The sequence below is a fragment of the Paralichthys olivaceus genome, chromosome 13 (assembly GCF_024713975.1).
Source record: "Paralichthys olivaceus isolate ysfri-2021 chromosome 13, ASM2471397v2, whole genome shotgun sequence".
Classification (NCBI taxonomy): Eukaryota; Metazoa; Chordata; class Actinopteri; order Pleuronectiformes; family Paralichthyidae; genus Paralichthys; species Paralichthys olivaceus.
The window spans coordinates 4,746,443-4,773,849 of record NC_091105.1 but is presented as its reverse complement, the minus strand read 5'-3'; the positions used below and the strand labels follow the sequence as shown (position 1 = coordinate 4,773,849).

The window sequence follows — 27,407 nt, the reverse complement described above, 5'->3', positions numbered from 1 at the left end:
CACCACCACCCAGGCCGGTGGAGAGTGACAACACCCTGAGGATCAAAAACGAGAAGACGCGCTCGCTGTTGCTTTTCACCAATGTGACAGAGAAACACTTTGGCAACTACACCTGCTTCGCCTCAAACCGTCTTGGCGCCTCCAACGCCAGCATGCTGCTGTTTCGTAAGTCATCACACAGAACTGCGTGCGGGCTGCACACATACAAGTGTACGCAAAGCCGAGCTCTTGCAGAATACACGACAACGCTTAAATGTAATCTCGTGGGGTTAGAAATCACCGTGCATGGTTTGAACAGACGTGACACACTACCACTGTGGAATACATATGCAGTGACACACCGTTTTTCCATCTTTGGTCCCATTTCATTTTAGCTCTGAACACAGCATTTCCTCAGCCCTCTCCTCCCTCCTTCTCCCCATTTTCGCTTCTCTCCGCCCCATTAAAGATGTGCTTGCCTATATTACCACCTCCCTCTCTCTCTCTCTCTTTCGTTCTCTCACCCTTCATCTCTCATTCCTACATGTTCCTGCACACACACGCTCTCGGCTCTGTCCCGGGAAGTTGTCATTTCTCTCCAAGACCAAATTCACGTTAACCGTCCACCATGAGCGATTTCCTACCCTTCCATTTCCAAACGCTGAGTCCTTCATCTATCCCCTTTCTTCTTTCATTCCTTTACCCATTATCTCAGCCCGTCCCTCCTCAATGACTCACTCCGCCGTCAGACCCATACATCTTCCTGCTCTCTTTTTCCAGCAGAGCTGCCACTTCTGTCAGGCTATCTCTCCATCATCTGTCCTTCTGCCTCCTCTTTCCTCCCTAATCTACTCCTGCCATCGATGGAAACACAACAAACCTCCTTTCTGTTCTGGACACACACACACAAAAAAACGTTTGGACCATAATCAGACACTTTTGTGGCTTTCCTATTCATATGATGGCCCTCACTGTTGTGGCCTCGCTCCTCCTTTCCTGTCTCCCTGCGTTTGTACCTCGTTCTCAGGTTATCACCACAGCTTTGTGATTTAAGATGAACCATGTTCAGGGTTCCTGCAGGTTGGAATCACATTTAAGACTTTTTAAGACCCTTGTAAAACCATTTTGAATGAAATTTAAGACTTATGTCAAATAAGACAAATATGAAGGAATATGTGAGTCTCTGATTGAATTACATTTCCCCAGTATGGAAGATAAGCTTTAGTAGCCACGTTATCTTGCAAATACACACGAGACAGTAGGTATCCGTCGTCTTTTTTCTCACAGCCGCACCACGTGTACTGAGATATATTCTGACCTCGGTGTTTTTAGACCCTGTTATCAGTTCCACGTTGGTCTTTTTTGCAGTTTTATCACAATGTGCTAATATCTGTGTTGTTGAGAAAGAATTACAACACATGGAGACATTATGTGCAACGCAGGTTGCATTAAATGAGAGTTAACATATTTAAGACCTACCTAAAAGTGTTGAGAATGGGGCAGCCGTGGCTCAGGAGGTTCAATCCTAGTCTCCCTCATTCCACGACACCTGGGGCAAGATGCTGAACCCCAAAACCTGACAGCTGTGCAGACGGTGAAGTGTGATAGAGAAAGTGCTGCACAAAGATGCACTGAATGAATGTGTGTGTGTGAATGGGTGAAACTGTTGTGTTTGTTATTTTGAGTCAAGACTAGAAAAGTGCAGCATAAAAATTTACCATTTACATAATATTTAGTTCTGATTATTTAATTTCAGAACTTTATAGACGTTTTCAGAGTCTGACGATATATTCAATATTCAACTTATGTCATTGCCTGTCTCAGGTTGTTTATTTTTAGTGGGATGACTTCATAGCTGGTGATAAATGGGGGATGTAGTTGTAATAGTAAGAAATGTTATATCATGACTGGCTACAGGCCAACCTGCTTATAGTAATTACTGCAAATTATCATAATTAATTTGATGAATTAATTGGATTAGGTTTAAAATTTACACCTCACACCTGGCAGTGCTGGTGGCTTCCTGTTTGCTTTTGACTTAACATATTTCTCTCCCTCTCCCCTTTATTCTGTTCCCTTGGTCTCCATCCAGGACCGGGGGCCATACAGGGGCGAGGGACGGCCCTACACGCAGGAATGAGCGTCAGTGTGTGTGTCTGGGTTTCTCTCTTTGCTGCTCTTCTGCTGAAGGTGTAAAGACGGAGCGTCGTGTGGAATCGTCCCTAAAAGCCCCCGAAAGCCCCCGACCGCCCGCCGTCCCTTCCTTCCTCCCTCCACGCCTCCCTCCCCCTCTCCCTCCCTCCCTCAACGGAAGGAAGACGGAAATGAAATTCTTTAATTACGAACCCATCACTGTGAACAAAAAGAATATGCATTATTCCAGGAGCCATCGAGTCATCGCATCAAACACACGACCGTCTCACCCACCCAGAACCCCGGCACCCTCAATTCCACTTTGAGGTCAAATCATTGTCATTGTCATTATCTCTCTCTCTCTCTCTCTCTCTCTCTCTCTCTCTCTCACACACACACACACACACACACACACACACACAACCTCTCTCTCTCTCTCTCGCTATCTCTTTGTCTCCCAGAATGCCTTGCAGATTCGTCTGACTCGGTACTTCCCGCCTCACCTTGCTTTGCCCTCATTATTACCACTGGGCTGATGTGGACAGAGAGTGTATATCAATGATTATTTGTTTCGGTGATCAATGAGAAAATAGAAAATCTAACAACTGGATGATCATTTATATAATCTACCACATTGACTAATGACTGACCTACAATGTTTGCCTTATGGAAATTATACATAAAATCACAATAATATGGTGGATATTTGTGGAAATGATGATGTGGTGCTGGCGGTCATGTGAAAAAAGTCTAATTGGTGGCCATGTGAAGTGTCAGCGTTTGATCACACACAGACACACACACGCACACACACACACTGAACACACACACTCATGTGTATGGCTTTTTGATTTTAACTGTGTAGCAGTGATGCTGCTATGAATGATGTCAAAATGTTTAAAAATAAAAAAAGGGTGGGTTGTGACGGCGTCAGTCTTAAATACCCCTTTATGTAATTCGGGGGGTTTATACCAAGGTTCCGCATGTCGACCCCCTCACGACCCAAACCTTTTTTAAGCTCCCCTCCCCCCCTTGTTCAACGTGCTCTGTCTAGTCGCCCCTCGCATCACTATAGTGTTCTCTGCTCCGTGTCACCCTCCTCCCCTCCCTCTTCCCCACCCCCCCAGTGTAAATATATGCAGTACAGAGGCCTGGCCGGTGACTTCAAGTTGCCTGGTGCCGAATGACACCCCGCCACCCCTCCACCCCCCCCGTCGGCCTCGACTTCGCCCCGGCCTTCTGAAGCAGCGAGAGACTGTCTAGCGACAACAATATGTTTTGTTTCGAGGCCGCGGCTCCATCCTCTGTGTCGCTTGTTGATAGCATGTACCGGTTAGAGATGTTCCTGTTGTGAGTCCACCCCCCCGCCCCCTCCCCCGAACACTCCTGTCCCTGCACTGTGTCTGTTTTACTCTGCAAGGTTACCTGCTTTTACTTTTTTGGTGTTAATAATACTACCGATGATGATGATGTTATGAAGTATTTGAACAACTATGAATAGTAATTCCATGTGAGAAAAAAAAAAATTAACAAATTCCGATGGTAATGAGCCGTGCGTGGGAAAATAACTTTTGTACTTTACTCTGAGAAGTCACACACATTGAAAAAAAACAGACAAAAAAAAAAAACACAAACATGTAAAGTTTTCAAAGTGATGTGCTCTATTTTGCCATGACAAGCTTTTTAAAGTCACATTTGAACCAGTCTGAGGGATAAGTTCATCCAAGTCCAGAAGCGGTGAATGATGATGATGATGTAATTTATAATTTGTAACAGTGTATGTATTGGACCTTTTGTTTTTTGTCATGCTGAAAACTGCATCTCACACATTTACAGCGTATTTGTCAACCTGTCATCGTGTGTCTTCTCTGCGACCAGCTAGATAAATGATTTGGATCCATGTCAGTCCCTGGTCGTGGCAGTGAGTCCCTTCTTGTTCTCCCGACCACAGGGAGATAAAGATGTAATTAGCCATTACCTGTGGCTGGCTAAGTGAAGGAGCCCGGGCTCCACCTGCCCCCTCCTGCCAGCCCGCGATGGCCCCCATAAATCAAGCTCAATCCTGCCACTGACAGGAATCCTCTTCAAGGACAACCTCGCCTTGGTGCACCGGTTCTCCCTCCAGTGTGCACCTGTGACACGCATGGGCACTACAAAAACCCCATGGCACAATTATCCAGCCACTTGCCCCCCGGTGCGGCACAAACAGTGGGAGGTAAGCCCCTCGTTTCTCCGCTGAAACAATGTTCCACTCACACGCAGCGACTATATGCAAATTTGCCATAACGAGTCTGCACGGAGAACCCGAACCCTGACTGTTGCGACCTGAGGGTGGAATTATTGAGTCAATTGTCTGAATGTGTTTTTTTTTGTTTTGTTTTGTTTGAAACCAGCAATAACCCCCTAACTCTACTGTGCAAGAGGTGTCAGATATGGTTAAAGCTGTGGTGTGATATCTGAAAAATTGCCATTAACAATAAGGTATATGAAATAAGTCTGATGTACTTTTACTGTGTACAGTACTCTGAAATGATTGTGAAGCTCTGTTTCAATGCTCCTCAATTTCACACACTGCAAGTTGTACTGCAAAAGTCGATGTAGTCGGGTCGTCCGTGTAACTGACCACGCACTGTTTGTGCTCGGACGCTGTTGCTCCAGAAATAACGATGGATTCCATTTCAAGCACAAGAGCAGGTCGTTTTGGTCGGTGCTTCTGTTTTTTTTTTCTGTGTCAAATCATCTCTTCGTCCACTATCTCCATCTTTCATGCTGTTTCTTTTATTCTCTGTTTCTCACTCATACACTCGTCCATGTAAGTGGCATATAACATCTGTATGTACATAATATGTCCTTGATGAAGAAAAAGAACAAAAAAAAAACAGAAGAAAAAAAAACAACAAAAAACATAACATACTGTCAAGTTTCTCAATGTGGGTTTGAAATAAGCACGTCAGTGTTTGTGTATGGGTGGATTTTGAAAAAAAAAAAAAAAAAACGAAACAATAAGCAAACAGTGTATGTTGTGTTTAGGGTTATGGGTCCAGAGGGTGGGGGGTGGGGCTGGGGGTCAGGCAGTATGTAGTAATACACAGAATGTGGGCATTTGTACAAACAAGCAGTAAAAGAACATGTTGCATTGATGAGACGCCATGTCATGATGTCATGTGTGTAACGGGGTGAGAGAGGGCGTGGCCGAGAGGGGAAGCAGATCCCCGGGGTGCTCAGTTTGTGGGTAGATGAGGATGCTGTTGAGAGAACACCCGCTCCGACTGGGGCGCCCGAGGGAGGATACCACGACAGTGCAAATCCAAAAAAGCCGAGAGCCGGAGGGAGATGGGGATGGGATGACACTAACCAGACAGTGAACTCTTCATTCAGGAGGAGAAGACAGACAGGCGCTCATATTGCATTTCCAAACTTGAGCACTGTGGACTTTCCCAGGAGTCGTTGGGATAGAGCACCACACACTATTTCTGGTTGCACTATGTAATATGAATAGTATTAACATAGCCTTGATCACAAACACGGTCTGGCCTACTTCAAGTGTATAAATAACAGCCCAACTAGGGTTCAATGAGTTTACAGTGATATAAACAAGACGCTCGCTCGGCCCCTAATTACATTCGGTGAAACCCTGATGAGAGAGTGTTGATTGGCTCCTGCAGCTGAAGGTTATGATGATCTGTTCACAGGAAACTGTTGTTGAGACATAAGTGGCACGTTTGCCAGTTTACAGTATGTTGCATTGTACTTCAGCTGAGAGCTGTATTTTTTTCCGGGTGGTGGGGGGGGGGGGCGTACGGTAAGATTTAAATACAGGGTTTACACATGGTAGCGACAAAAAGAGGTGAATATATATATAGTTGTAAATAAATTATACTTTTTTTTGTTGTTTTTATTGTGTTTACGTACGAAATGGACGTCGGGAGCAGGGATTTGAAATGACTTACATTTGACAGTTTTGGATCACTGTGCCTTTTGCCGAGAAGAGTCAGGTAATGAAGCTCTTCAAGGACAGATGCCGCACATCATTCCTGAGCGGTTGCAGTGAAATAGTGAAATAGTAATTTTGGCGCTTTGAAGGCCAGACTGTAGAATAGCAAAGGAAGTGTAACCCCGGGAGATGGTTTGAATGTACCACTGTCCTCGAAAACCCTTCCGACACGTACGTCCGATCCCAGACACACCTTCAAAACAGGCCGCAATGGTTAATCAATACGTTCGACGGAATGGCTTTGGAATAGAGCAATTTCTCCCCGCCCCGCCTCAACCAGGTCCCCAGAAGCCGAGCTGATCAAGTGTCTATAGACCGGCCTTAGAACAGAGAGCATAATTCATCATGCCTGATACAAGACACCCCTAATTGCACATCGATTTTTAAACCCTTCTCTGAAACTATTTGGTGAAGCTGTAATGTCAGCTCAGTAAACTATGTGTTCAGAGCCGCGGTTCGGATCCAGGGGAGTGAAGAATGAATCATTTGTTTCTCTTTTTTTAAGTCAAACCAGGCGGCTGTTTGTTGTTTGTTGTGCTACATAACGCAGTGTTAACCGATATGTTCCCTGGGCGTTTACACTTTAATGGCCGCTGTTATGGTGCACTCCATTTCATTAGCAACGTGACCTGTTCATTTTTGCAGTTGTCCGTGTCAGCAGCTGTTGATATGATGCAGCCAGATGCTAATGTCCGGATATAAAACACACAAAAGATAAGACGTGACCAGGCAGTGCGCCATAACAGACGCATAAGAGGAAGTAATTAGATAATAGGAGAAATTGCCGACATTGCAGCGTCAGCGTCAGGACGCACAGAATGACTGTAACATGACTGATCATCGCCGCTCCCCGCTCACGTCTTTTACAGCAAAGCACGCCTAATTCTCATATATGATCCTAATCATCCATTGTTTACCAACTATCTACAGGCTCATTCGGTTCTCATGGGCAAAGTCAACGTTGCAAGTCTATTAAGGCCCAGCACTTTTCCATTAGCGCGGCTAATGAGGGCATTAGTGTACGGCACAGTGGAGAGGACTGTGACGAAAGACGTCGCAGCGAACACATGCGCAGCTCAGGTGTTCGACATCAAGTGGGATTGGTTAATAAAGGAGTCAGCTGACAGCTGGAAGATGGACGACTACATCAGGATTCATTAACGGCAGTAGATAGATAGATAGATAGATAGATAGATAGATAGATAGATAGATAGATAGATAGATAGATTCAGGAGTTGTGTTTCCCGTCAGTAAATAGCTGAAAATAGATTCCTAATGCATACCACTCAGTGGTTTAGATGTTCTGTACATATTAAAAACCTGCAGCAGAGATGTTGGGCCACAGAACCACCAGCTTTGCCCTCGTCTTGTCAATCACTCACCTCTCTAAGAACAGAAGCATCTGGCTAATTAACAGCGCTGCCGCACTCCGAGCAGCCGAGCAAACGCTCGTGCGGACCGTGCGAAACAATAGACGCATCTCGCCCACCACGTCTCCCCTAGTCATTAAGTCGCCCACCTCGCATCACCAACATAGAAAGAGTCCTATTACTTGGCCTCTCTGAATCACCAGCCCACGCCTGGCATTTTCCTTGTCAATCAAGCGGGGGGGTAAATATTGGTTGTGGCGTGTGGAGCTGACAGAGAGAACTTGGATTCATTTTGTGCGACAGTACAACCCGGTGTTTTTGTGCTGATTTATATTGCAGTTATGCGAAGGTGGGGATGCCTCGCTGCGGCTGAGTCACCGATACGAGCTTCAAGTGTCTTATTACTGTGAAAGGTGCGCAGGAGACGGAGGGGATGTATGACAGGATGTGTGAAGGGGGGTAGGTCATGTGCACACCGCCTCAAGAGAGAGAGGTATCACTGATCGGACTGCAGGAGCCCTCGATGCAGTGACGGAAAATGTCTCATTTGGAAACTAATAGCAAATTTTACCAGAAGTGAACCCACTGTGAATAACTGAGGCTCGGGTTAGTGTTGGATGTGTTGAAACCCATCTCTCGCCATCTCTCTCTCTCACACACACACACACACACACACACATATTAAGTTTCCTTCATTCTTCCTGTCCTCTGTTTCTTTTCGTGCAATGAAAACCTGAAAGATTGCTGACCTCCCCTGACCTCCGTGATACCCCAGGTCTGCCCTCTTTGCCATTGCTAATATAAATGGTGTGTGTGTGTGTGTGTGTGTGTGTACTCCTGCACATATGTGTATATTGAGCTCCACGATGATCATGAGTAATTCCAGGAGCCTCTCATGCGATTATTTCACATTAGTGTGCATGTGTGTAATATTCTCTGCTCCACACAGGGCAGGTCTGTTTTCACTACACAGTTCCAGGCCTTTTGTTCCAGTTGTCAACTTCCCATCAAAGTAACATCACAGGACAAAAAAACAAGGAACGGAACAACACATTTGTCTTCTACACTGACGGATGCTCGGCGTTGTGAAGCGATGATTGTACTTCTCTTTTGATTTGTTTATTTCGCTGAACTTGTCTTCTTTGACTTTTATTTGTGTCTCCTCTTTTTCAAAATCCATCAAGTGGAGTTTAAAATGATATCAAATGGAGGGAGACAAAAAATAAAAAATGGGTTTTGTTTTTAACCGTGCTCGCTGTGTGTGGTTTGTTGCCCGGGAGCGCGGCTCGTGTCGGCCCCTGTGGTTAGAGCGAGGCCGAGGGCAGGCGAGCTGTTTCAGCTCTCTGCTTCCTGCTGGGGGAAGAGCTGCGGCTTTATTTTTTATTTTATTATTAAAATGTCTAAATGTTTGGTTTGAAGAGACACACTCAGAAATAAACAGTTCATATCCAATTATCAACAATTACATAAATATTATTAGTGGGTCATAACAGAACTATTATGAAGATTGAACATTCTTAACTAGTTTGTCAGTGTGCACTTTGATTAAAAACAGTTTTTTTTAACTTTAATTATAGGTTATAATGAGAAACTAGTGACCTCGAACACAGGAGCACATTCTCCACTGACAAACATCTTTCCTCATCTTCAAATTCAACATAATTATTTAGTCATTAATTATGAAACAAATTGATAATAGCATTGAAGGGCTAATGCAGCATGATAATTTATTATGACAGTAACATTTTACCGGTATTCCCTTTCTTTGCACTTTGTTTATATTGATATAATATATTGATTTAACTAGTTATAATAATACCAAACAGCACTTTTCAAATCACACGTTTACAAAGTGCTTCACAGAGAAAAAATTGAAAAATACATGCAGTACAAATTTAAACAAATTCATGCAAGACAATGGGTAAAATAAAGCAATGAAGCAAACAAATGTGTGTTTAGAAGCAATATAATTATAAAAACTATAAAATAAAGCAATGAAATGAGAAGTTAAAAGCCTTTTTATAAAAATACTTGTTAAAAAGTTTTAAAGAGTATTAAATGTGTGAGATAACATAAATAATCTCTGTATTATATGTTCAGCTCACACAGAAAAGGGAATGCAGAATGAGAGGGATGATATTTAAAAGTAGAAACTCTGTACAGACACTTCGGGCGTCCTAGACATTCAGCAACACTTGACTTTGCATGCAGCTACTTTAAATGTGTCACTTGATGAAGTGCATCTCACACACTTGTGTCATTTCCTGAGCTTCATTCTTTCTGATTTGAAAAAGTTCAGGTCACATCTGTCTCTCTCTCAAAATTCTTTGTCTTCCAAAATATATATTTTATAGTTTTGTATATTATTATACCAACATATTACAACAATGATATATAATAATAGTGATTGGAGGGTTTTCACTGGGTGGATTTTGTGTAGTTTTCAGTTCAGATCTAAGCAGATTTCTCTCTCACATGTTGTTAAACTTGTGTTTCTCCCTTTGATGATGATGATTACACCTCATCACAAGTGTTCTCCCCCCAGAGAAGACGGATCTGAATTCATTACACTATTCCTCATTAGGCCACTCATATATTCATATGTGCAGCTAATGCACGAGGAAAATAAAAGCCAAAACCACAACAAGAGATCTGGAATATATCAACACGATGCAGCAAAGCCTCTGAACAGGAAGAAATAATGAATCACGTCTTGGAACCAAACTAAAATATGAAGATTTAAAAAAAATCAAGGTTTATTTATTTTACTTGCATCAAGGTTGATTTACGTTTGTAGTGGTAGTTTATGAGCAGCTGTTCCTCAGATAAATAACTATAAATACAAAGCTTCTGTGACCGAAGGCTTTTTTGTGTTAATATTCCTCCAATATAAGTAATTTACTTAAAATTGAAACTCAAATCTCACAGACTTTGTTAGATTCATCTCCATTGCACAGGAAAAAAAGCAGTTTCTTGTCGCTGTGGTTTCAGTCTGTGTAGTCGTTGTCATTTTTGATGTTTGCTGAGACACGGACACGTGTAGTTCTCTCCACACCAACAGTCTCGGAGACTCAGGTTCCTGTTCAAGCGTGAACTATTAATCAACCATGAACTCCAACCACACAGTGCAACGGAGAAACAAGCTGACGACATCAGATTTTTTAAAACACGGCCAGTTTCAAAGTAAAAGCAAAATTACTTCAGCGCTCGAGCTTGGAGTGAAAAACAGCAGCAGCTGCAGCAACACGGAACAACTGCCTCACCTGTGTTTGCCTCTTTTATTGGCATCAGGACAGTCATGGTGGAAAATGTCTTTGTGTGAACTGCTGCCCAAAGTTCAGTTATTAATATTTAACAATATCTGTCAAGCTTATTACCTCCGCCAGGGAGGTTATGTTTTCATCTGTGCTTGTTTTTAGCAGGATTGTGCAAAAACTACTCTTGTTTTTATAGGACACAGATATAAAAGAGCAATTAGGAGATATCCTGATAAAAATCTTTATCTAGTGAACTTGAATGTGGTTTAATAAGCGGATGGTGGAGGTTTGCTTTGGTCTAGTGGCATTCCAGTATTTTAATTGAATTTCCATGATATTTTACAGACATTAATTTCCTCTTTAGATCTATTGGATCTGTTATTTCACCTCTTTCAATTTCATTTGTGTATTCATTTTTAATGTGTGCAAGATTATTACCCTCCGACATGTTTCTGTTTGACTGTTTGTTTAATTGTTAGCAGGATTATTCAGAAACTACTGGAGGGATTTCCAAACTTGTAAAACTTTATGGGAGGATATGTGTCAGGAAAGAACACATTCCATTTTGGTGTGGATCTGGATCAGGGGACAAATCCAGGAATTTGTTTTACTTACTTAAACATTGTTAGATAGGGTTTCAAAAGAGAATCCAAGGATCTTATGAAGAAAATTTAAATTTCTGTTAAATTAGGTGCAGATTGACCTGGTCAATTTAAAATTCATAAGGGGATTTTTGCCTTGGCAGAGATATGTACTCTACTGAGTGACACTCCGGTACTTCCCTTAATTTTTTATAAATATTCATTTCAGATGTTTTAATATTAAATTCAAGCGTACATCTCCTTTAACTGCACTGCCTGTGACAGTAATCAATGTTTCTGCAGTGAGTCCCAGCAGTAAAAGATTAGGAAGATGAAAAATGGAATTAGTTTTGCCTCTGCTCCCTTGTTTTTAGTGAATTGAAGTCAAAGGTAGAAAGACATTTGTTCCCGTTTTGAAAAGTCTTGCTGCGTTGGCTGCTCCGTCATTCTCGACTCCTCTCCAGCTGTGAGTGACGCACTGTTTCGCTTGTCTCCTCTGCAGAAATATCATCATCTTACTTAATAATCCCTTCATCACACTTAAGCAAGACAACAAGTTGCTGCAATCAAACACCCATTTGTATTGAAATCTTTTGTACTGAAGTGTGTCGGCATTAGTCTTGGCTGGGGGGAAAAAAAGTTCTCAGACAAAAGCAGTTGCACTTTATCACATTCAGTGTTTGGTGTTTTGTGAAATTACACTTAATTGACGTCCAGGTTTTTCATCCGGCTGTTATTTTTCTGTTTGATCATCTTTGTCTGGCATCTCTCCCTGCAGCTGTCTGATGTATAAACACATTTATCGTATTTGTACTGCGCTTTTTAAAAGTTCCCCCGTACGACATGTTGCACGAACGACTCAGTCTTCGTCCCTGACAGTGAGCGACCCAAGAGGGACGGAAGGTTAGACAATATCCTCCCTCTCTCTGTGTGTGACGCGAGGTGAAACGTCAAGGCTGTCCTGTCATTTCAAACACCAATCCCTCAAGTACAGGGTCCAGTGGTTCAAAATGAAGCCGGAAAAGCAGCTCATCCAAAACTCATCCAGGCGCATCGTCGTGCCGAAGAATCAAGCCTCCTCCTTGGGGATTGCCGAGGTGGCACAGGAGGATTCTGGGTGGTATTAGGGCGAGGTGAACGTCCTGCAGCTGGTCGTCTTGGGATGAGAAACAAATAGCCGAACGTGAATTTCAATCAGTGTTTTGGTGATTATGTCTCATTTGTGTTGTTCTGTGCTCCAGCTCCGCACAAGCACCATTGTGAACCACCTCCACCACCACAGGGCCATGCAGGCTCAGTCTATAAAAATTCCAGTCATGTGAAATGCCCTCAGAGTTCATCTTCTTGCCTGAGCAGTTTCATGACAAATTTAGAAATAATCACCCCGGCACCGTGCGCGCTGCCTTGTATCGATCTCGCTCGGGGAATTGAAACTCACCAGAAAACAAGGCAGAGAGGGAATGCTAAATTATTATGTGGAAATCTTCCATGTGGAAGAGAAGCTTCCTTTTGATTTTCTTTGGCTGCCTTCGCCAAACAACAAATGATGTTTCTGTCTTGAACATTTTCTATATACTGTATATTTATATATATTTTATTTAAATCAATGATTTAATATTTATATTTGCTTGTATTTTAAAGATTATAAATTCTGGGGCTCAGGCCGTCAACCCAAGGGTTCTCCTGTATCTCAGGGGTGAGATTTTTGGGTTTACTCTCTTTCACGTACCATTACGATCATTTGTGTTTGGAAGGTTATCTAACCATCCGTTCAGTAGCAGAATTATACTTAGGTAATACAGGGTTCTTTGTTTGTTCTACTGATGTATTCATTTTCTGAAGCACACACACTCACTCCAATTTGTGCATTTTTCCTCATGTCATGTTTGTCTTTCTCCGACGCATGTTTATCCTCTTTTGTTTTCGTGGCTACATTATGACTAATACCCCCCCCCGCATCCTATTTTCATATTTCTGCCCTAGTTTCCCTTCTCGCTCCATAGGAGGATTTTCTGCAGCAATGACCTGGTTTCTCGATGTAAATCTCATCTGATCATCCTCACTCTTCCTCCACCTCCACCTCCTGCCCCCCAAAAATATACCTCCAGATTCGCCCAGAAACCATAGACGGGTCAGTGGGCTCTCCTGTGCCTCCCCCGTGTTTGCTTCACCCTCACCTGGAACTGCCAGAGCACAGCGGCCGATATCAGTCACCTGTCAGTCACCAACTGCACACTTCCTGCCCTCATCCCTCAGGGTAACCCGTCCAGACACTTGGTCGACGGAGCCCAGCTGTCCTCGGATTGGTTGGTGAACTCGGTGCCACCGTGCCGGCCACAGTGTTTCCAGTTGATGGACATCCACAGTCCAGAGGTGCACCCCCCCCCCCCAGTGGGTTTCTTCTCACCTTCACCTGCAGGACCACCCCACCACGACCTCCCCTCTGACCGCCTCCTTCACCCGGGGTAAATAAAAGCAGAATCAATTCAGAGGCAGTGGCTCAAGAAAAGTTTTTATTACTGCTATTTTAAATGTTCCTCAAATAGAAACTTGTTGTACCCATCATCAACTTTTTTTCTCAGAGATCATATTTTTTTTTCCTTTTGTCATTTCACTATGACAGATTGTGATGGTTATGATTTCTTTTTTTTTTGTTTTTCATGGAAAAGATGATTGTCAGAGGGGTGAGTCACTGCTGAAGCAATTTTAGAGCATGTCATTGCAATTTCCTCCCAAAAAAAAAGGAACACTGCTCTTAGTTGTTGAATTGATTGAACATTGACCCAGAATCTGAAAATAACCTGATTTAAAATGTCGAGCTCGTCATTTGATTTCTCAACCTACCCTGTGAGCTCAGTCTGCTGTTAGCTGGCTGGATAATAATAACAATAATAATGTTTTTCGCCACCGTAGCAACAAGCTGGAATTCATTACAGCTAGAATTCATTACATTATACATGTTGCACATTCAGATTCTAACGTCATATGTCAGACATTCCCAGAATTTTTGATACCTAACCTGAAATTCCACATTATCTTAAATCAATTCTTTCTGTTCAGAACATGCTGTTTACAAAGCAGTGCCTTATTTTATTCTGCCTCGTTTCTTAAACTGTTGTGTGGATTCATCTTCACTGTCGTCCCCCTTCACGTTGCCTGCAGCCATTTGATCAATTTCAAAAATAAATATTGATTGATTGATTGAGCTTAATGCATAACATTAAATCTATAGTCTTGCTTGTTGGAAATCCAATCAGAAAATCCTGGTAATATCTATTTCAGTTGCTCAACTCTTGCACTGACGATTAAACCAGGATAATTCCATGTCCATCCCAGTCTCCGATCCTCAGTTACCTCATGTGATGACTAAAAATGAACTGGATTTTCTTTGCTGGAACCTTGGATTCCCTCAAACAACCTCCCTCTACATTTCTCATAATGTAATAGATAGTAAATAAATAACCCATCCTGCTCTGACACGGCCTCACATATACCACGGGTTGCACGCTGCTCAGTGTTCGCCCCTCTTGACTGTTAATGTGGGTCAGACATCGATCATCCCAAGGCAACAGAGTGCCTGCAATACTCCAACAAATTAATGATTTTTCCAATCAATGTTTAAACACCTCTCCTCCCAGTGAGGCGGTGCGCGTCCATCAAGCGAAGCCAGTTCAACCTTCCTGATTTCATTCCGTCCTGCTCAATAACGTGATACGTTGGTGCTAATCAGCGTTTCACTATTTTCCCTCCTCGTTCCAGACGCCTCTCCAAGTGAGCCGGTGGTAAATTGGAATATTCTTAAGATGTGTTTCTCCTCTGCTGTGGTTGTTTGTGTCTTGGCTGGAAGGTGAGTGAGTAATAATCTGACGGGAAAAAATTAATTAATGTGATCTCGCTCCTCGCAGCAGTCGAACAATTCTGTGTGAAGGGCAAATGATGTCTGTCATGTGACTTCAATATTCCAGTCTACCTTTGTCACAGACACACACACACACACACACACACACACACACACACACACACACAGTGTCTCAATGACTCCAAAGGACATCACATTGATTTATTTCCTGGAGACTAATCTTAACCACAGTTACTGCTTGAATAATCCTAACCTTAATCTTAACCTAAGCTTAACCTTAAACTAAACCCAACCTAAACTCATGGTTCCACATATGAGGGATGGATTTTTATCCCCATAAGGAAGACGGGTCTTATTGATGTGGTTATGTAAACAGGTCCCCACAACATGACTCACACCTAAACCACACACACACATGCACGCACTTGTGTGTACACATTCACACGGGGCTGTTTTGTTCTTTAGCCTTATCCCGGTAACCTATCACACATTGTTAGGAAAAAGTCAACACTGACGCAACAACCAATTATTTCCTTCCAGGAACTACAAAATGAAATGTGAGCGAAAACAAAAAAAATAAAAAAGGCAAGCCGGGTGTTCTGCAAATCTCAGGAGACGAACCTTTGACAAACAGCATCGCACAAATAACAGTCCAGAGTCATCATCACAGGGAAATTAATTCTGAACTATCAGCTCATTCTGCTGCATGAAACTGTGTCGCTCTCATGTTTGATGTTTGAAAAGTGGTTCCCAGGTTCAGGCCACATGCTGCGTGTTCTGTTTTGCTTTCACACGCTGTATATCCTCTAAACACCGATGCATCGCCGACTCCTTTCTTTCCATTCAAGCTGTTTATCTCTGTCACCCTTTACCACTGTGACGTGCTGACTGGCGTGTTTGCGGATTTGCTCATTGTGTCAGCGGCTGCTAGCCCGCGCATCTCCAGGTCTGTGTGTCAAAATGAATACTTCATGCATGATCCACCTGTCAAACGGATACAGTGATCAGCTCAACCTCCTCGCGGGGCCTATAATCCTCCCGAAACAGGATTACGACCGACGCCAGCGCTCGCTTGCGTGATATAATTGTTTGGGTTTGCAGAGTGTGGTGTGAGATCTTGATTCACGTGTCGGAGGAAGTTGGTTTTAATTTTAGCCGTGCCGACACTGCCGAGAGCAACGAACACCGACAATGATCATTAAATTTAGAGCGAGATGATCTTTCTGCAGCACGGCCAGATTACTGAGGTCAAAAACCCAAAAATTATCTGCTCAGTAATTTTGCAGTTGCTTATAACTTAATCCTTTTTTTATTCTACACTGCTTTTTTAAATGTCATCCTATAGTATATATATATATATATATATATATATATATATATATAGTCACATGGGCTGCAACATGGCTGAATATTTACCTACAACACACACATTCACTGCTTGCTCCTACAAAACCAAGTTTGTCCTTATCTCTCCTCTTGCACACAAACACCTCATGTTGGACTAGTGCACATATTAGTCATAAATAACGCAAATATAGTACGACAGTATTTGTTTGTGTGGTTTGTCTTATTCCTTCATACACTCATGCATATATGGACACACACACACACACACACACACACACACACACATAGTCCTTATCCGACAAAAGAATGAGTCATAAATTATATAAAAAAGGGGTTTATATGATTTGCGTATGAAAATAGTGCATCTACATTTTGTCTTATATAATTACAACCCTTGTCATACAGCTTCCAAACAAATGACATGTATTCATACATATATTCATACATTTATCCTACTTTAGTACCACATGTGTTTTAAACAATGTCATTTAAATGATCCAAAATATAAATTATATGTGACATTGTGTAAACAAGAATATCCTTAATTGTATAAGACAAAGTACAAAATACACAAATATATGATCAAAAAGCTGCATGTAGCTGCAACTAACACTATAAGCTCTATTTGTTTTAACAGAACACCTCATGAGCATCTTCTTACAAACAAATGACACATCCTGTTTGTGGTTAAGGTACCGTCCGTGTGCTTTAGCTCTCATTGCTTAGACATGACGTCCAAAGCTGTTGCTTAGATAGTCTTTTTGTTGACTTCTCCACCGCGGAGCACCACAACGCCCGACTGCATTAATGTACATCTTATGAAATCCTGCTGTTGTGTAATGAATGTTTTTCATTTCGAATGTGACAGTTCAAAGTAGCCCGTCTCTGCATCTTTTGCACGTAACGCTGCACAAAAACCGCCGCCGCTTGCTCCGACAGACAGAACGGTTCTTCTTCTGTCTCGTTTCCGAGCAGGAAGTTAAACATTTACGAGTTAAACAGCGACGCAGCGTGCAATTTTCTCACATGTAAAAACATAAACACGACATTAATTTCCTGCTTCCAGGGATGTAAAAAGAAATTAGCGAAGGCAGCTGTCCATAGCTCCCTTTCAGTCAGATAGCATTGATGTCGTCTGTGTGTTCCTTATCTTTCGTAGTCTTGTTGTTTCGTCCCCTCGAGTCCCAGTTAACGTGACAGGACGTGCTCATGCGTAGACGAGTCTTAAACCCTTGAATCACACTGCTCACATTTCCTCTCATAGCAGAGGAGGAGAAGTAGAAGATAAGAGGATCAAGACAGGCGTTGAAGGTGCTGCAGAGTAAGGCCTTGTCTCTCCAGTTGGGACTTTTCCATGTAATATAACCCACGATGTGCGAGACGTTGTAGGGGCCGAAACACAAAGCGAACACCAGCAGAGTTCCTAAAGCCATGCCAATGGCACGGAGGCGCCGGCGCCGGTCAATGTGCTGCAGGTTGGACAGAATCCTGATGAAATTGATGTAGCAGAAACTGCAAATCAGAAAAGGGATGCAGAAAAGTACCAAGCAGAGCTCGAGACGCACCGGCAGGAGGACATTCAGCTGAGCCTTGGTGAAATTCTCATAACACACCTCCCTCGTGTTGTTGGGAGTGGCAGAGGTGCTGTTCTGAGAGCCGATAAAGGGAGTGATGACCACAATGCTCAGGTGGGCAAAGGAGAAAAACCAGAAGAAGATGCTGGCGGCAATAGCATACGCAGGCCGTCGCTTCACAGAGTAGTGGATGGGGTAAGCCACACCAAGGTAGCGATCCACACTGACCGCCGTGAGGAAGGAGGTGCTGTTGTAGATGGTCATGTAGAAGACGAAGCCAGACAGCGGGCAGAGGATATAGGGCATGTCCCACAACATGTTGTTCATCACCTCCTGCATCTTAAAGGGCAGGAAGAGGAGGAAGAGGAGATCAGAGATGGTCAGGTTGAGGAGGAGGATGTCGATCGGCGTGGGCTTCTGCCTCACTTTCTTGCAGAAGGTGTAGAAGGCGAGGACATTGGCGGGAAAGCCCAGCACGAAGGTGATGATGTAGACGGACAGGCACAGGCCGAAGTGGCAACTCTGCATGGTGGCGCCCGGTGTAAGTCACTCACTCTGTCACTCAGTCAATCAGAGATCATCAATATGTCCTGGACTCTAGTGGGTTGTGGGGGTGGTTGAGTACACCGCAGCACTGGGAGGTGAGATCTGTCAGGCGGTCAGAACCGCAGGGGACGGAGGCGTCTTATTGGGTCAGCTGCCTGGAACAAACCCGTGGAGACAGCGTGGCTCTCCTGTCCCTGCCGATAAACCAACGCTCATCGTTTCCTCGAGGGCTTTGAGCTCTGCTGATAAGAGAGAATGGAAAGAGATTACCACACAGCACCGCTCACTTTTTCAGCCCATTGTCCATTTGACACTCAGCTTAAGAGTGCACGGCTATAATTTTTACACATTAAAAACCACAGGAAGAAGCCAGAGATAAACTCTATTCTATGTTTTTATGTCCCTGCTTAATTTCTGTCCCTACTTCAGAGTTTATTGTGGAGCTGAATCATCTCTTAATGAGGAGCCGGTGTTTTGGTCCGGCACATGGTTTTGTATATAAACCGTCTTATTGCTTCCTCTGCGTTGTAAATACACCACAATAATGATGCTTTTTATCACCAGCTCCCAGCTTCCACTGTATCACGATGCACAAATACTGGACATGTTGTGAAAATGATGACCCTCATAAACATAATGACTTAACTACACAAGGGAGTTGAGCGTCTCCGAGCTTTGGCTACATCTAATTCCTGCAACGCGTCATAAAGTACATTTAAAATGAAGACTCAAGAAAATAGACATTAAGATATAGACATTAGACAATAAAACAAAAAAAAAAGAGAAAAAGCTGGTTTCTTACCCTTTGTGCAAAGATCTCCTTCAAGTGAACATGTGTGAGCAAAGGTCAGCTCTTATAGTCCGACGGCACAGTGGGGAAAACTTACTTTTACTACAGCGGAGTGATGAAAACAGAGAAGTGCCACTAATTTAAGCAACTCGACTTCCTCCTTGCTTCTTGTGGCGGTTTGTCAGGACGCACATGTTCCCTCCAACTCCTCCTCCAACAAGACGAGTCAGGGTTTTTTCTCCCCTTGTCCCTCTGCTGTGTGTCTTGGCACACCCACCGGTGGTGATTGCTCATGTATTTCATCTCCTCTATCAAGCAGCCGTCCTCCTCTGCCTGCTGTCACCTGGCACATCCCACTATTTACATGATAATCTAAACATCCAGTGCAGATAATAGAAATTATTAGGTGGGAGATATCGCTGTCATTTATCACCCACGCTCGCCAAACATGGTTTCCGTGGTAACAACTGGGCCCTTTTTCTTCAGTGTGAGTGGTGCAGACTGGTCTGAGGGAGCCTGTGTGATCTTTGGGTCATTAAATAACATTTAGTCATCCATGCCCCGCACTTCTCCGAGGACCCTCTTTCTGACGAGTAGGAGGGGTTGGACAGAGGAGGTGACCCGGCGTCGGAGCGCCCCCCTCCCTTCACAACATGCAGTGAGGGCTGCACTGTCCAAACAGAGGCTGGTTGTTTGGTTAGCCACACAACGCACACGCTAATAAAAAATAGAAAAACAAAACGTGCCTGACTTGTGGTTTATTCAGAGAAGACTGATGAGGCTGTCCATTGTGAGTCGAAAAAACACCCTGAGATGTGAGAGGTCAGGGGCCCGTTCTGCATATTTACCAGCTAACATCACAGCAGCAGGGTTGAGTCTCTCCTGCGCGGCGGTAAAGCGTGACGCGCAGGTAGTCATGGTTCATTTTGCCGAGCAAGAGAAACAAGCTTTTGAAGTAATAATGACTCGAAGGTGTACAAAGAGTCCTTTTGATGTGGCTTAATGTATGTAAATCACACGGAGGCACTTTCGCTTGAGCCTCGTCCTTAAACACTTGACTCCCCGTCTGTGAGTTTTGGGTATTTTGTCGCTGCGTGACCCAACTTCTTATTAGATATTCCCCTTTTACTACGTCTGTCACTTCTTGGCCCTGCTATTGATCTTTTCAGTTTCTCACAGGCCTCCGCAGCCCAGACAAGTCGACCAAAAGGAAAACGTTTGGGTTTCAGGCGACGAGCTCCTGTCTGAAATCAGCACATTAGTATTCCACACATCAATGACTCACAATCTCACTGTATTATACAACTTTGAGTTTCCCGCTATGCTCGTGCTTTGTTTATTTTGGGGTTTTTTTCCAGCACGACTGCAGGGAAGTTTCAATCACAAACTTTGACGCAACACACACCGATGTTTCATCACTGCAGGATAACCTGGTTTAGAAATTAACCACAGACAACTGGCCCCTGTTGCAAGAAATCTCCAGAGAAATGTAAACAGGTTCCATTTGGTGTAATACGACATATTTTAACTTTCTTCTCAACAGACACAGAAAATGATTATTTACCTCATTAGTCTATTAACATCTATTCTATCTACTATTAACTACAAGGATTATTGGCCGTGACCAGGATTTATTTAAATACTGTAGTTCCCCTGACAACAAACAAAACAACTCATGCACCAGAGGAGCAAATTTTATTTAAGTGGGGGGGTGGGTGTTTTTTGCTGAACATAGAGTGTATATTTATTATAGGAGTAATCATAAAAATAAATGTGCTCTTATATTAAAAAGTGGTAAACAGGCTACCCCCATTACCCGAGCCCAGATAAGTGGAAGACAAGGAATGGAAGATCTTTAACTGAGTCTTTTGTGCCTGAATTTAACCTTTATCATGACATTATGAAGATATTTTCACATTTCAACAGTAATTACTTGAGTTTGTTTGTGTTGCTGTTTGTCAGGAGGATTCCACAAAAACCACTGATCGGATTTCAACCACCCTCGGTGGAGGGATGGGACGTGGAGCAAGAAATTATTACATGTTGGATTCCTGACATTTTCACCAAATTTCCCAGGAAATAATTTATGGATCTTCATGAAAAATATCAGGCACACTCAGAGAACTGATATGAATTCTCCGACTATGCAGATTTATTCAATTTAACGGGTGAAGATAGGCACTCTACTAGTTGTTCCACTTTCTTTACCAGAAGCAGACTCTCATGCTGTTTATAGTGTTTCATCAGTGTTTTCCCATAAACTGCTTGTCACAAGTTATTTTACAGTACAGTGCCGATCATCCACCACTATAGTCTATGTATTTTGTTTTAAATTATTTGTCAGGTTTTTTGTTGTCTTGATCCTTGGCTGTATGTATAATGTAAAAGAGACTAATACAGCCTCATAGCCGTGGTGGCAGTATGCACACTCTGAACGCCTTTCCAGTTTGAAAAGCACAAATGCACAATCCAGATCTACGGAATACGAAGAGACAAAAATGTACTGTTAAATATGACGGACATGTTTGGGAATAGAGATGCAAGTATTTTTTAGCAGAGCTGTTGTTAACTGCTGTGTAGTAGTGGTAGCAGTAGTAGATTGGCACTACAGGGTGCACTGAGGCTTGTGGCAATAAACATTACAGATACATCCTTTCAGGTGTGTGGTGTGCGAGCTTGTGTAAGTGCACAAGATAAACAAAGCTGTCGCTGCAGCTCTGTGTGTGAAGGGGAAATATGGGATTTCCCCAACAGCATCGGACAGCTTGTGAAAAACAGGTCATGAATAAGCAGCAACAGACCCACGACCCTGAGGTGTTTTCCAGCGCTGGGGATGCATGGAATGTAATCAGACGAAGCTGTTGCATCGTGATGATATTTGTGACAGAGCACTGAAACCGGAGCGAGGACACAGCTCAGATGTGCAGGAGGGAAGAGAGAAGCCTGCAGAGTCACAGTCTGTGTGGTTACTGAAGCAGCAGGGATAGATTCATACATTATATAAGCGAGGAGTGGAGGAGTGGAAGGATTTATTGGGGTGCCAATGTAACAGACTTCAAATATCAGAAACCGAGCGAGGGAGACTCTTCGGCCTCCACCGCAAAAAATATCTGCAAAAACATCAGCTTTTTACTCCTTATTTCAATTAGATTAATATTTTATTTGACCAAATCTCATAAAGTTAATGATGCTCGCTGAGAGTTTTAAGTTTTCCACAGGTTAAGTAGAGAGTGGGAGCAATAATACTTTATCAGGCTGCTAATTCTAAATCAATTACATACTTTCAAAGGAGAGTTTTAATGTTCCGTAATCACCAAGAACTGAATACGGGGGAGACAACTAATTACTTATCGGTTAATTATAATGAAATAATAAACTAATAGTAGTCCTTGATTTAAGGATTTAAGGATTTAAAGGTTGGAAAAGCTACAGCAAGAGCAGGGTTTGAAAACAAGCATCTGATACATCCACGTTTCCGTAATTCGCTCGCTAACGTCTGTCTATCGTCTCCCCACAGGCGGGCTGGTTAGTGAGACAGTCCAATCATTTCATTTGGTCCGAATTAGTTTTGTTTATCACAGACACCAGCTTTTATTCTTTTTGTCAGACAACTTTATTTGTTGATTGTGTTTCAGAAGCAAATTACCAACTATACTTTTAATATCAAACCTTCCACAAACCGGCCTGACCCCTGTGAGCCTCGTTAAGGTCCAGGAAATAAACGGACCTGTCGTGTGCTCAGGGACTTTACAGACAGTTCTTCGTTCAGTTGTCATTTCTATCGTGAACAAAGAGTCGGTGTTTCGTTGAAGAGCTCAAACACACGAGCAGCTCAGAGAACAGCTGCTCTGTATACATTACCAACAGCCTGAAAACGAGTGGAACAAAAGTGGACGTGACTTTGTTTGCGTCAGCTCCTCGGTTTATAGGAAACACTCTCTGTTTAGCTATTATGAGAAAGAGGAAGTAACACATCAGATGAAGTAATCAAAAATATGCAACCGTGTATGCATCAGTTTCTTTGGTTTGAACAAACAAACAAAGTCATGTCTCATCTTTTTTTCTCTGTTTGCTGCTAAAGGTGAAAAATGTTCATTCATGTTCAATGTTCAAAAATGTTCAGCTGTATATTAGGTTCTATGTTCTTCATATGAAATGTTGATCTAAAGTCAGCGGATATTAATCTTAACTCGTAACTTTTCCCTCCGGAACATACATCAGTATACTCATGTAGGTACAGTTCAGTACTTGAATAAGTTCTGAGTTCTTATCATTACATTGAAATGATCTGAAGTCCAATGTGGTGAAGGAATTAAAATATATTTTATATATATATATATATAAACAAATTACAAAACACGACATTATTTATAATTGTATATATAAAAATTATTTTCTCGAAAAAAGATCGTACAAAGATCGTACAAAGTCAGGTAATACCTCTAATCTTTTTTTTATCGTGATATATATTGATATCGACTGATATAAAAAAATATATCAAAATTCGATTTTTTTCCATATCATTCAGACCTGAGTCCACATAGTTTGTGATTTATTGTGTTTTCTTAGTACTTAACATGGAGGAGGCAGGATTTATGACCAGCCAGCTTCCAGATGGAAATCAAAATGCTCTGGCTTCACTTTTCGGAGCCGTCATGTATATTTATGTTTATTTATGTTTATTTACGATCTGCACGACAGACTCAGCTGCTTCCTCTGTGAATGTTCTTCAGATGAGACGCGACGGCCTCAACACGTTACATGTGACACTCTAACAATGGCTGCTGCTGAAATCTGCCTCCATCTTGTCTCTATGAGAGCTCTGTGTATTTGAAATAAACGGTTAATTGTGTTACGCACACAGAGATATCTCAACAATGAAGAGTTGGCAGCTCCGTGCTTCATGGACTTGAGCGTCCCAGAAGCCCCCCTCACTAATCCCTGTGTTAATACCCAGAGCATGAACCTATAAGCTTCCTTATATTTGTGGCGGGGGGGGGGAATAACAACATAATTCTCCCATCCCGACAGAAGAGCTCAGTGGCTGCTTAGACACCACATCGCTATTTGGAGAGTGACTTCGCTTCCGACGTAGCTGGACTCGTTTTATTCGCAGTGACACATTCATTCAAATCAAGCTAGCTGTGTTGAAAAGATAATCTTGTACGTTTCGGCTGCCGGGCTTATCTCGTACGACCTGAGTCCAAAGAACAACTGTTGGAAATGTGTAAGAAAAATTCAGCATAAAAGCCATGAAGGTGAAATAGGTTTTCGTCCCCTGGCTCTCCACCCACACCAACTAATCAGTTTTATAATGATCACATCAATTTCTTTTCACACATAAACGCCAAAAGGAAATTCGACTACAGTCCCATTTCAAAGTGCCGATTGCAGATTACTCTCTCCGCCAACAAGTGCAATTAATGTTTCAGCCGGAAAAAAAAAAACATGTGGTGATACACGACTTTGTCTGAATCCAATAATCAGAGAAACCAAGTAATACTTTAACTTTCGCACTTTTTGTTTGTTTTGGTTTTTATAAACTTTCCCATACTGGGAACGAGGCCAAGTCACACACCTGAACAATGGGACCAGTCGAGGGTGTGTATTGAATTATCTGTCGTTGCCGGGGGACTCACAAAGTGGCTGTAAAATCCGAGCTGATATGAATACATGTTCAGTTTGTGCTTGGTCAGAGATCACAGTCACGCTGCGTTAATGTTTGAGGTTCCTAAGCAATAAAGCCCTGACGTCACCAGCACCTCATTATGAACCTGAAGATGATGAATATGCACAACATGAAAAGAACATTTGGTTGTTTACAGTGATTGTTGAACCACTCACCTCTCCATTATGTCTCCTTTATTTGAAAACCAGCCTCCATTAATCGCCTGCCTTTTTTTTTTTTTTCTTACTTACAAAACAATTAGATCCTTGATTACCAGTATGTTTTAGTTCTGGCTTTCACACAGAATCCATCTCAATTAATCCGCTATGATTCAAGGCCCTGGATACAAAGTCGGTTGCAGTGCCATTTTAAAAAAAACAGTTGATCATTTCAGAGCGATAAATATACTGAGCTGAACTGACGGAACGTCGTGGTGTCGAAAAGCTAGTGATCCTCGGACCAGGAGCCTGGATCGTGGAGATAAAAAACGTCTCGGAAGATCAAAAAGCCGAGCTCTTAAAATGCATCTCGTTATGGGAGCAAAAGAGAGTTGAATCAATGGTTTTGTCAAACAGCGGGTGATTGGCGAGATAAAAGCAGCCCCCGGTTGGAGCGGAGCCACGAGACGGAGGCATCACACTCATTCTTGGAGGTCGATGAAACTTGAAAGTCACCACTGCTCTGATTAGAGGGTGAAATTGTTCAATAGATGTGCAGAATAAACCTCTTTAATTTCTCAGCAGTGTAATAGGAACGAGAGCAGGAAGCCAACTGTAACTTCACAAATTTAGTTTTAATGATCTCCATTGGGAACATTTGCAAACATTTGGGAACATTTAGATGAGACGTCTGCAGCTGATGAACTCACACCAACACACTTCTTTAAAAGAAGTAGTTCTTAAGACAGTTAATGCTTTTGCACAGTTTCTTTTTTTTTTAAATAGATTTTATTTAAATATGATTCAAATCAATGAAGTCCCTCTCCCGCGTGTTTTCACTCTCGGGGCTCTTCGTTAAAATATTCCAATAAGTTTAAACAATCTGCGCAGCGATGTGCTTATGTTTTGCTCCAGCGCTTCTTTGCCATAAACAACTTCAAATATAGATTCTGGAGGTCAAAGGAGCGAGATACTGATTCAACTGAATCTCAATCCATCATGGGAATAATGCACTTAAACACTTAAAACTGCTGAGTGGGGAGTTCATTTCATAATTTAAATATAAATATAATAATCTGCAGGTGAACAATGCTGATTTGGTGTAAACTCAAAATGAAGAGAAGTGCACAAATATAAAAATCTCTCATGTGAAATAACAAAATAAGAAATAAGGGGCTATTTAGGAACAAAGGCTTTCAGAGCTTTTAATAGGAAAATATAGATAAATTCAGCTTTAAAGAAATGCACTGATTCTTAAAACTTGTACAGACAAGATTAAATATATATTCAACTTCATGTCTTAAACAGAAAGTAAAACTTAATACTTTTAGGGTTCTGTGTATATTGTGCATATTTAAAACTGTGCCACTGCAGAATATAAAGATGAATAAAAGATAATGTATATCACAGTGTTTCCAGCTCTGAAGTGCTTTTTGCTTACTCAGCTTTTTCTTTGAAGGCACATTAAAGGCTGATAGGAAAAACAGCAGGTTTTTTTTTTTAGGTCAGCAAAAATGTCAATTCCTCGAGAACTTCAATGTCCCCGAGGAAATGTCGTCCTTATCAAAATGTGCCCAACCATATATAATGGTGAGAAATTTGTATATAAGTAAACCCTGCCCAAAAAATATTGTAAATGTCACTGTTGACTCCCCTAAAGGCTCAACTCGGGTTCACAAGGCTCAGTGGTGACATTTTTAAAGCAGAGATTTTCCAAAACTCTTTAAATTCATAAATAAAAGCAGGAAACCGTTGCGACCACAAGTCTGCGACCAGTGTTTGTTTTCATCATCAGGTACTTTGTCTGAATAATCATTTAGTTTTAAATGGCAACAATAACAAAAGCACTACACAGCTCAGCAGAGTCTGGATTGATGTTTACAAATGAACGAGTCTGAGGGAAAAAAACTAATTAATAATTCTACAAATGAAATCAAACTAAGACGAGGCAAGGTTTGTTTTTTTTCTCTATTCATGAAGCAATTAATATATTTTTAGCTTTTAGTTTGTCAACTAACTGTTTCAGCACCACTGCAGATCACATGCATTTTAACTGCCTGTCATCATGTTAACACTTAAAGGGTTTAAAACATTACATGTAAGCAGAGAACATATTTAAACTGTCACATGAAATACTGTTGATATATAGAA

General features: G+C 42.1%; 2 protein-coding genes across 3 annotated transcripts in view; one reads left to right on the top strand and one right to left on the bottom strand.

Annotated features, from left to right (window-relative positions):
• The window catches only part of iglon5 (IgLON family member 5), a 98,203-nt gene extending 89,481 nt beyond the window's left edge, over positions 1-8,722 (top strand). The window contains exons 7-8 of the mRNA XM_069537430.1: positions 14-165; positions 2,072-8,722. Coding sequence (XP_069393531.1) covers positions 14-165; positions 2,072-2,175 — 256 coding nt within the window. The 3' untranslated portion in view covers positions 2,176-8,722. The remainder of the gene's footprint in view (positions 1-13; positions 166-2,071) is intronic.
• An 8,116-nt stretch (positions 8,723-16,838) lies between these two features.
• On the bottom strand, positions 16,839-20,424 carry LOC109633163 (free fatty acid receptor 2). 2 transcript variants are annotated; one of them, XM_020092803.2, is made up of 2 exons: positions 19,443-20,424; positions 16,839-18,882 (listed from the first exon to the last, which is right to left on the bottom strand). In XM_020092803.2, the coding sequence occupies exon 2, from the start codon at positions 18,620-18,622 to the stop codon at positions 17,636-17,638; it is 987 nt and encodes a 328-aa protein (XP_019948362.1). In that variant the 5' UTR covers positions 18,623-18,882; positions 19,443-20,424; the 3' UTR covers positions 16,839-17,635. The 2 variants fall into 2 exon arrangements, with proteins under 2 accessions (XP_019948362.1, XP_019948363.1); XM_020092804.2 differs by having other exon boundaries at positions 16,839-18,879; positions 19,443-19,831.
• Between the last annotated feature and the right edge of the window lie 6,983 nt (positions 20,425-27,407).

Bases quoted from the DNA above. Each gene is read 5' to 3' on its own strand.
- LOC109633163 (XM_020092803.2), bottom strand. From the start codon at position 18,622: ATGCAGAGTTGCCACTTCGGCCTGTGCCTGTCCGTCTACATCATCACC.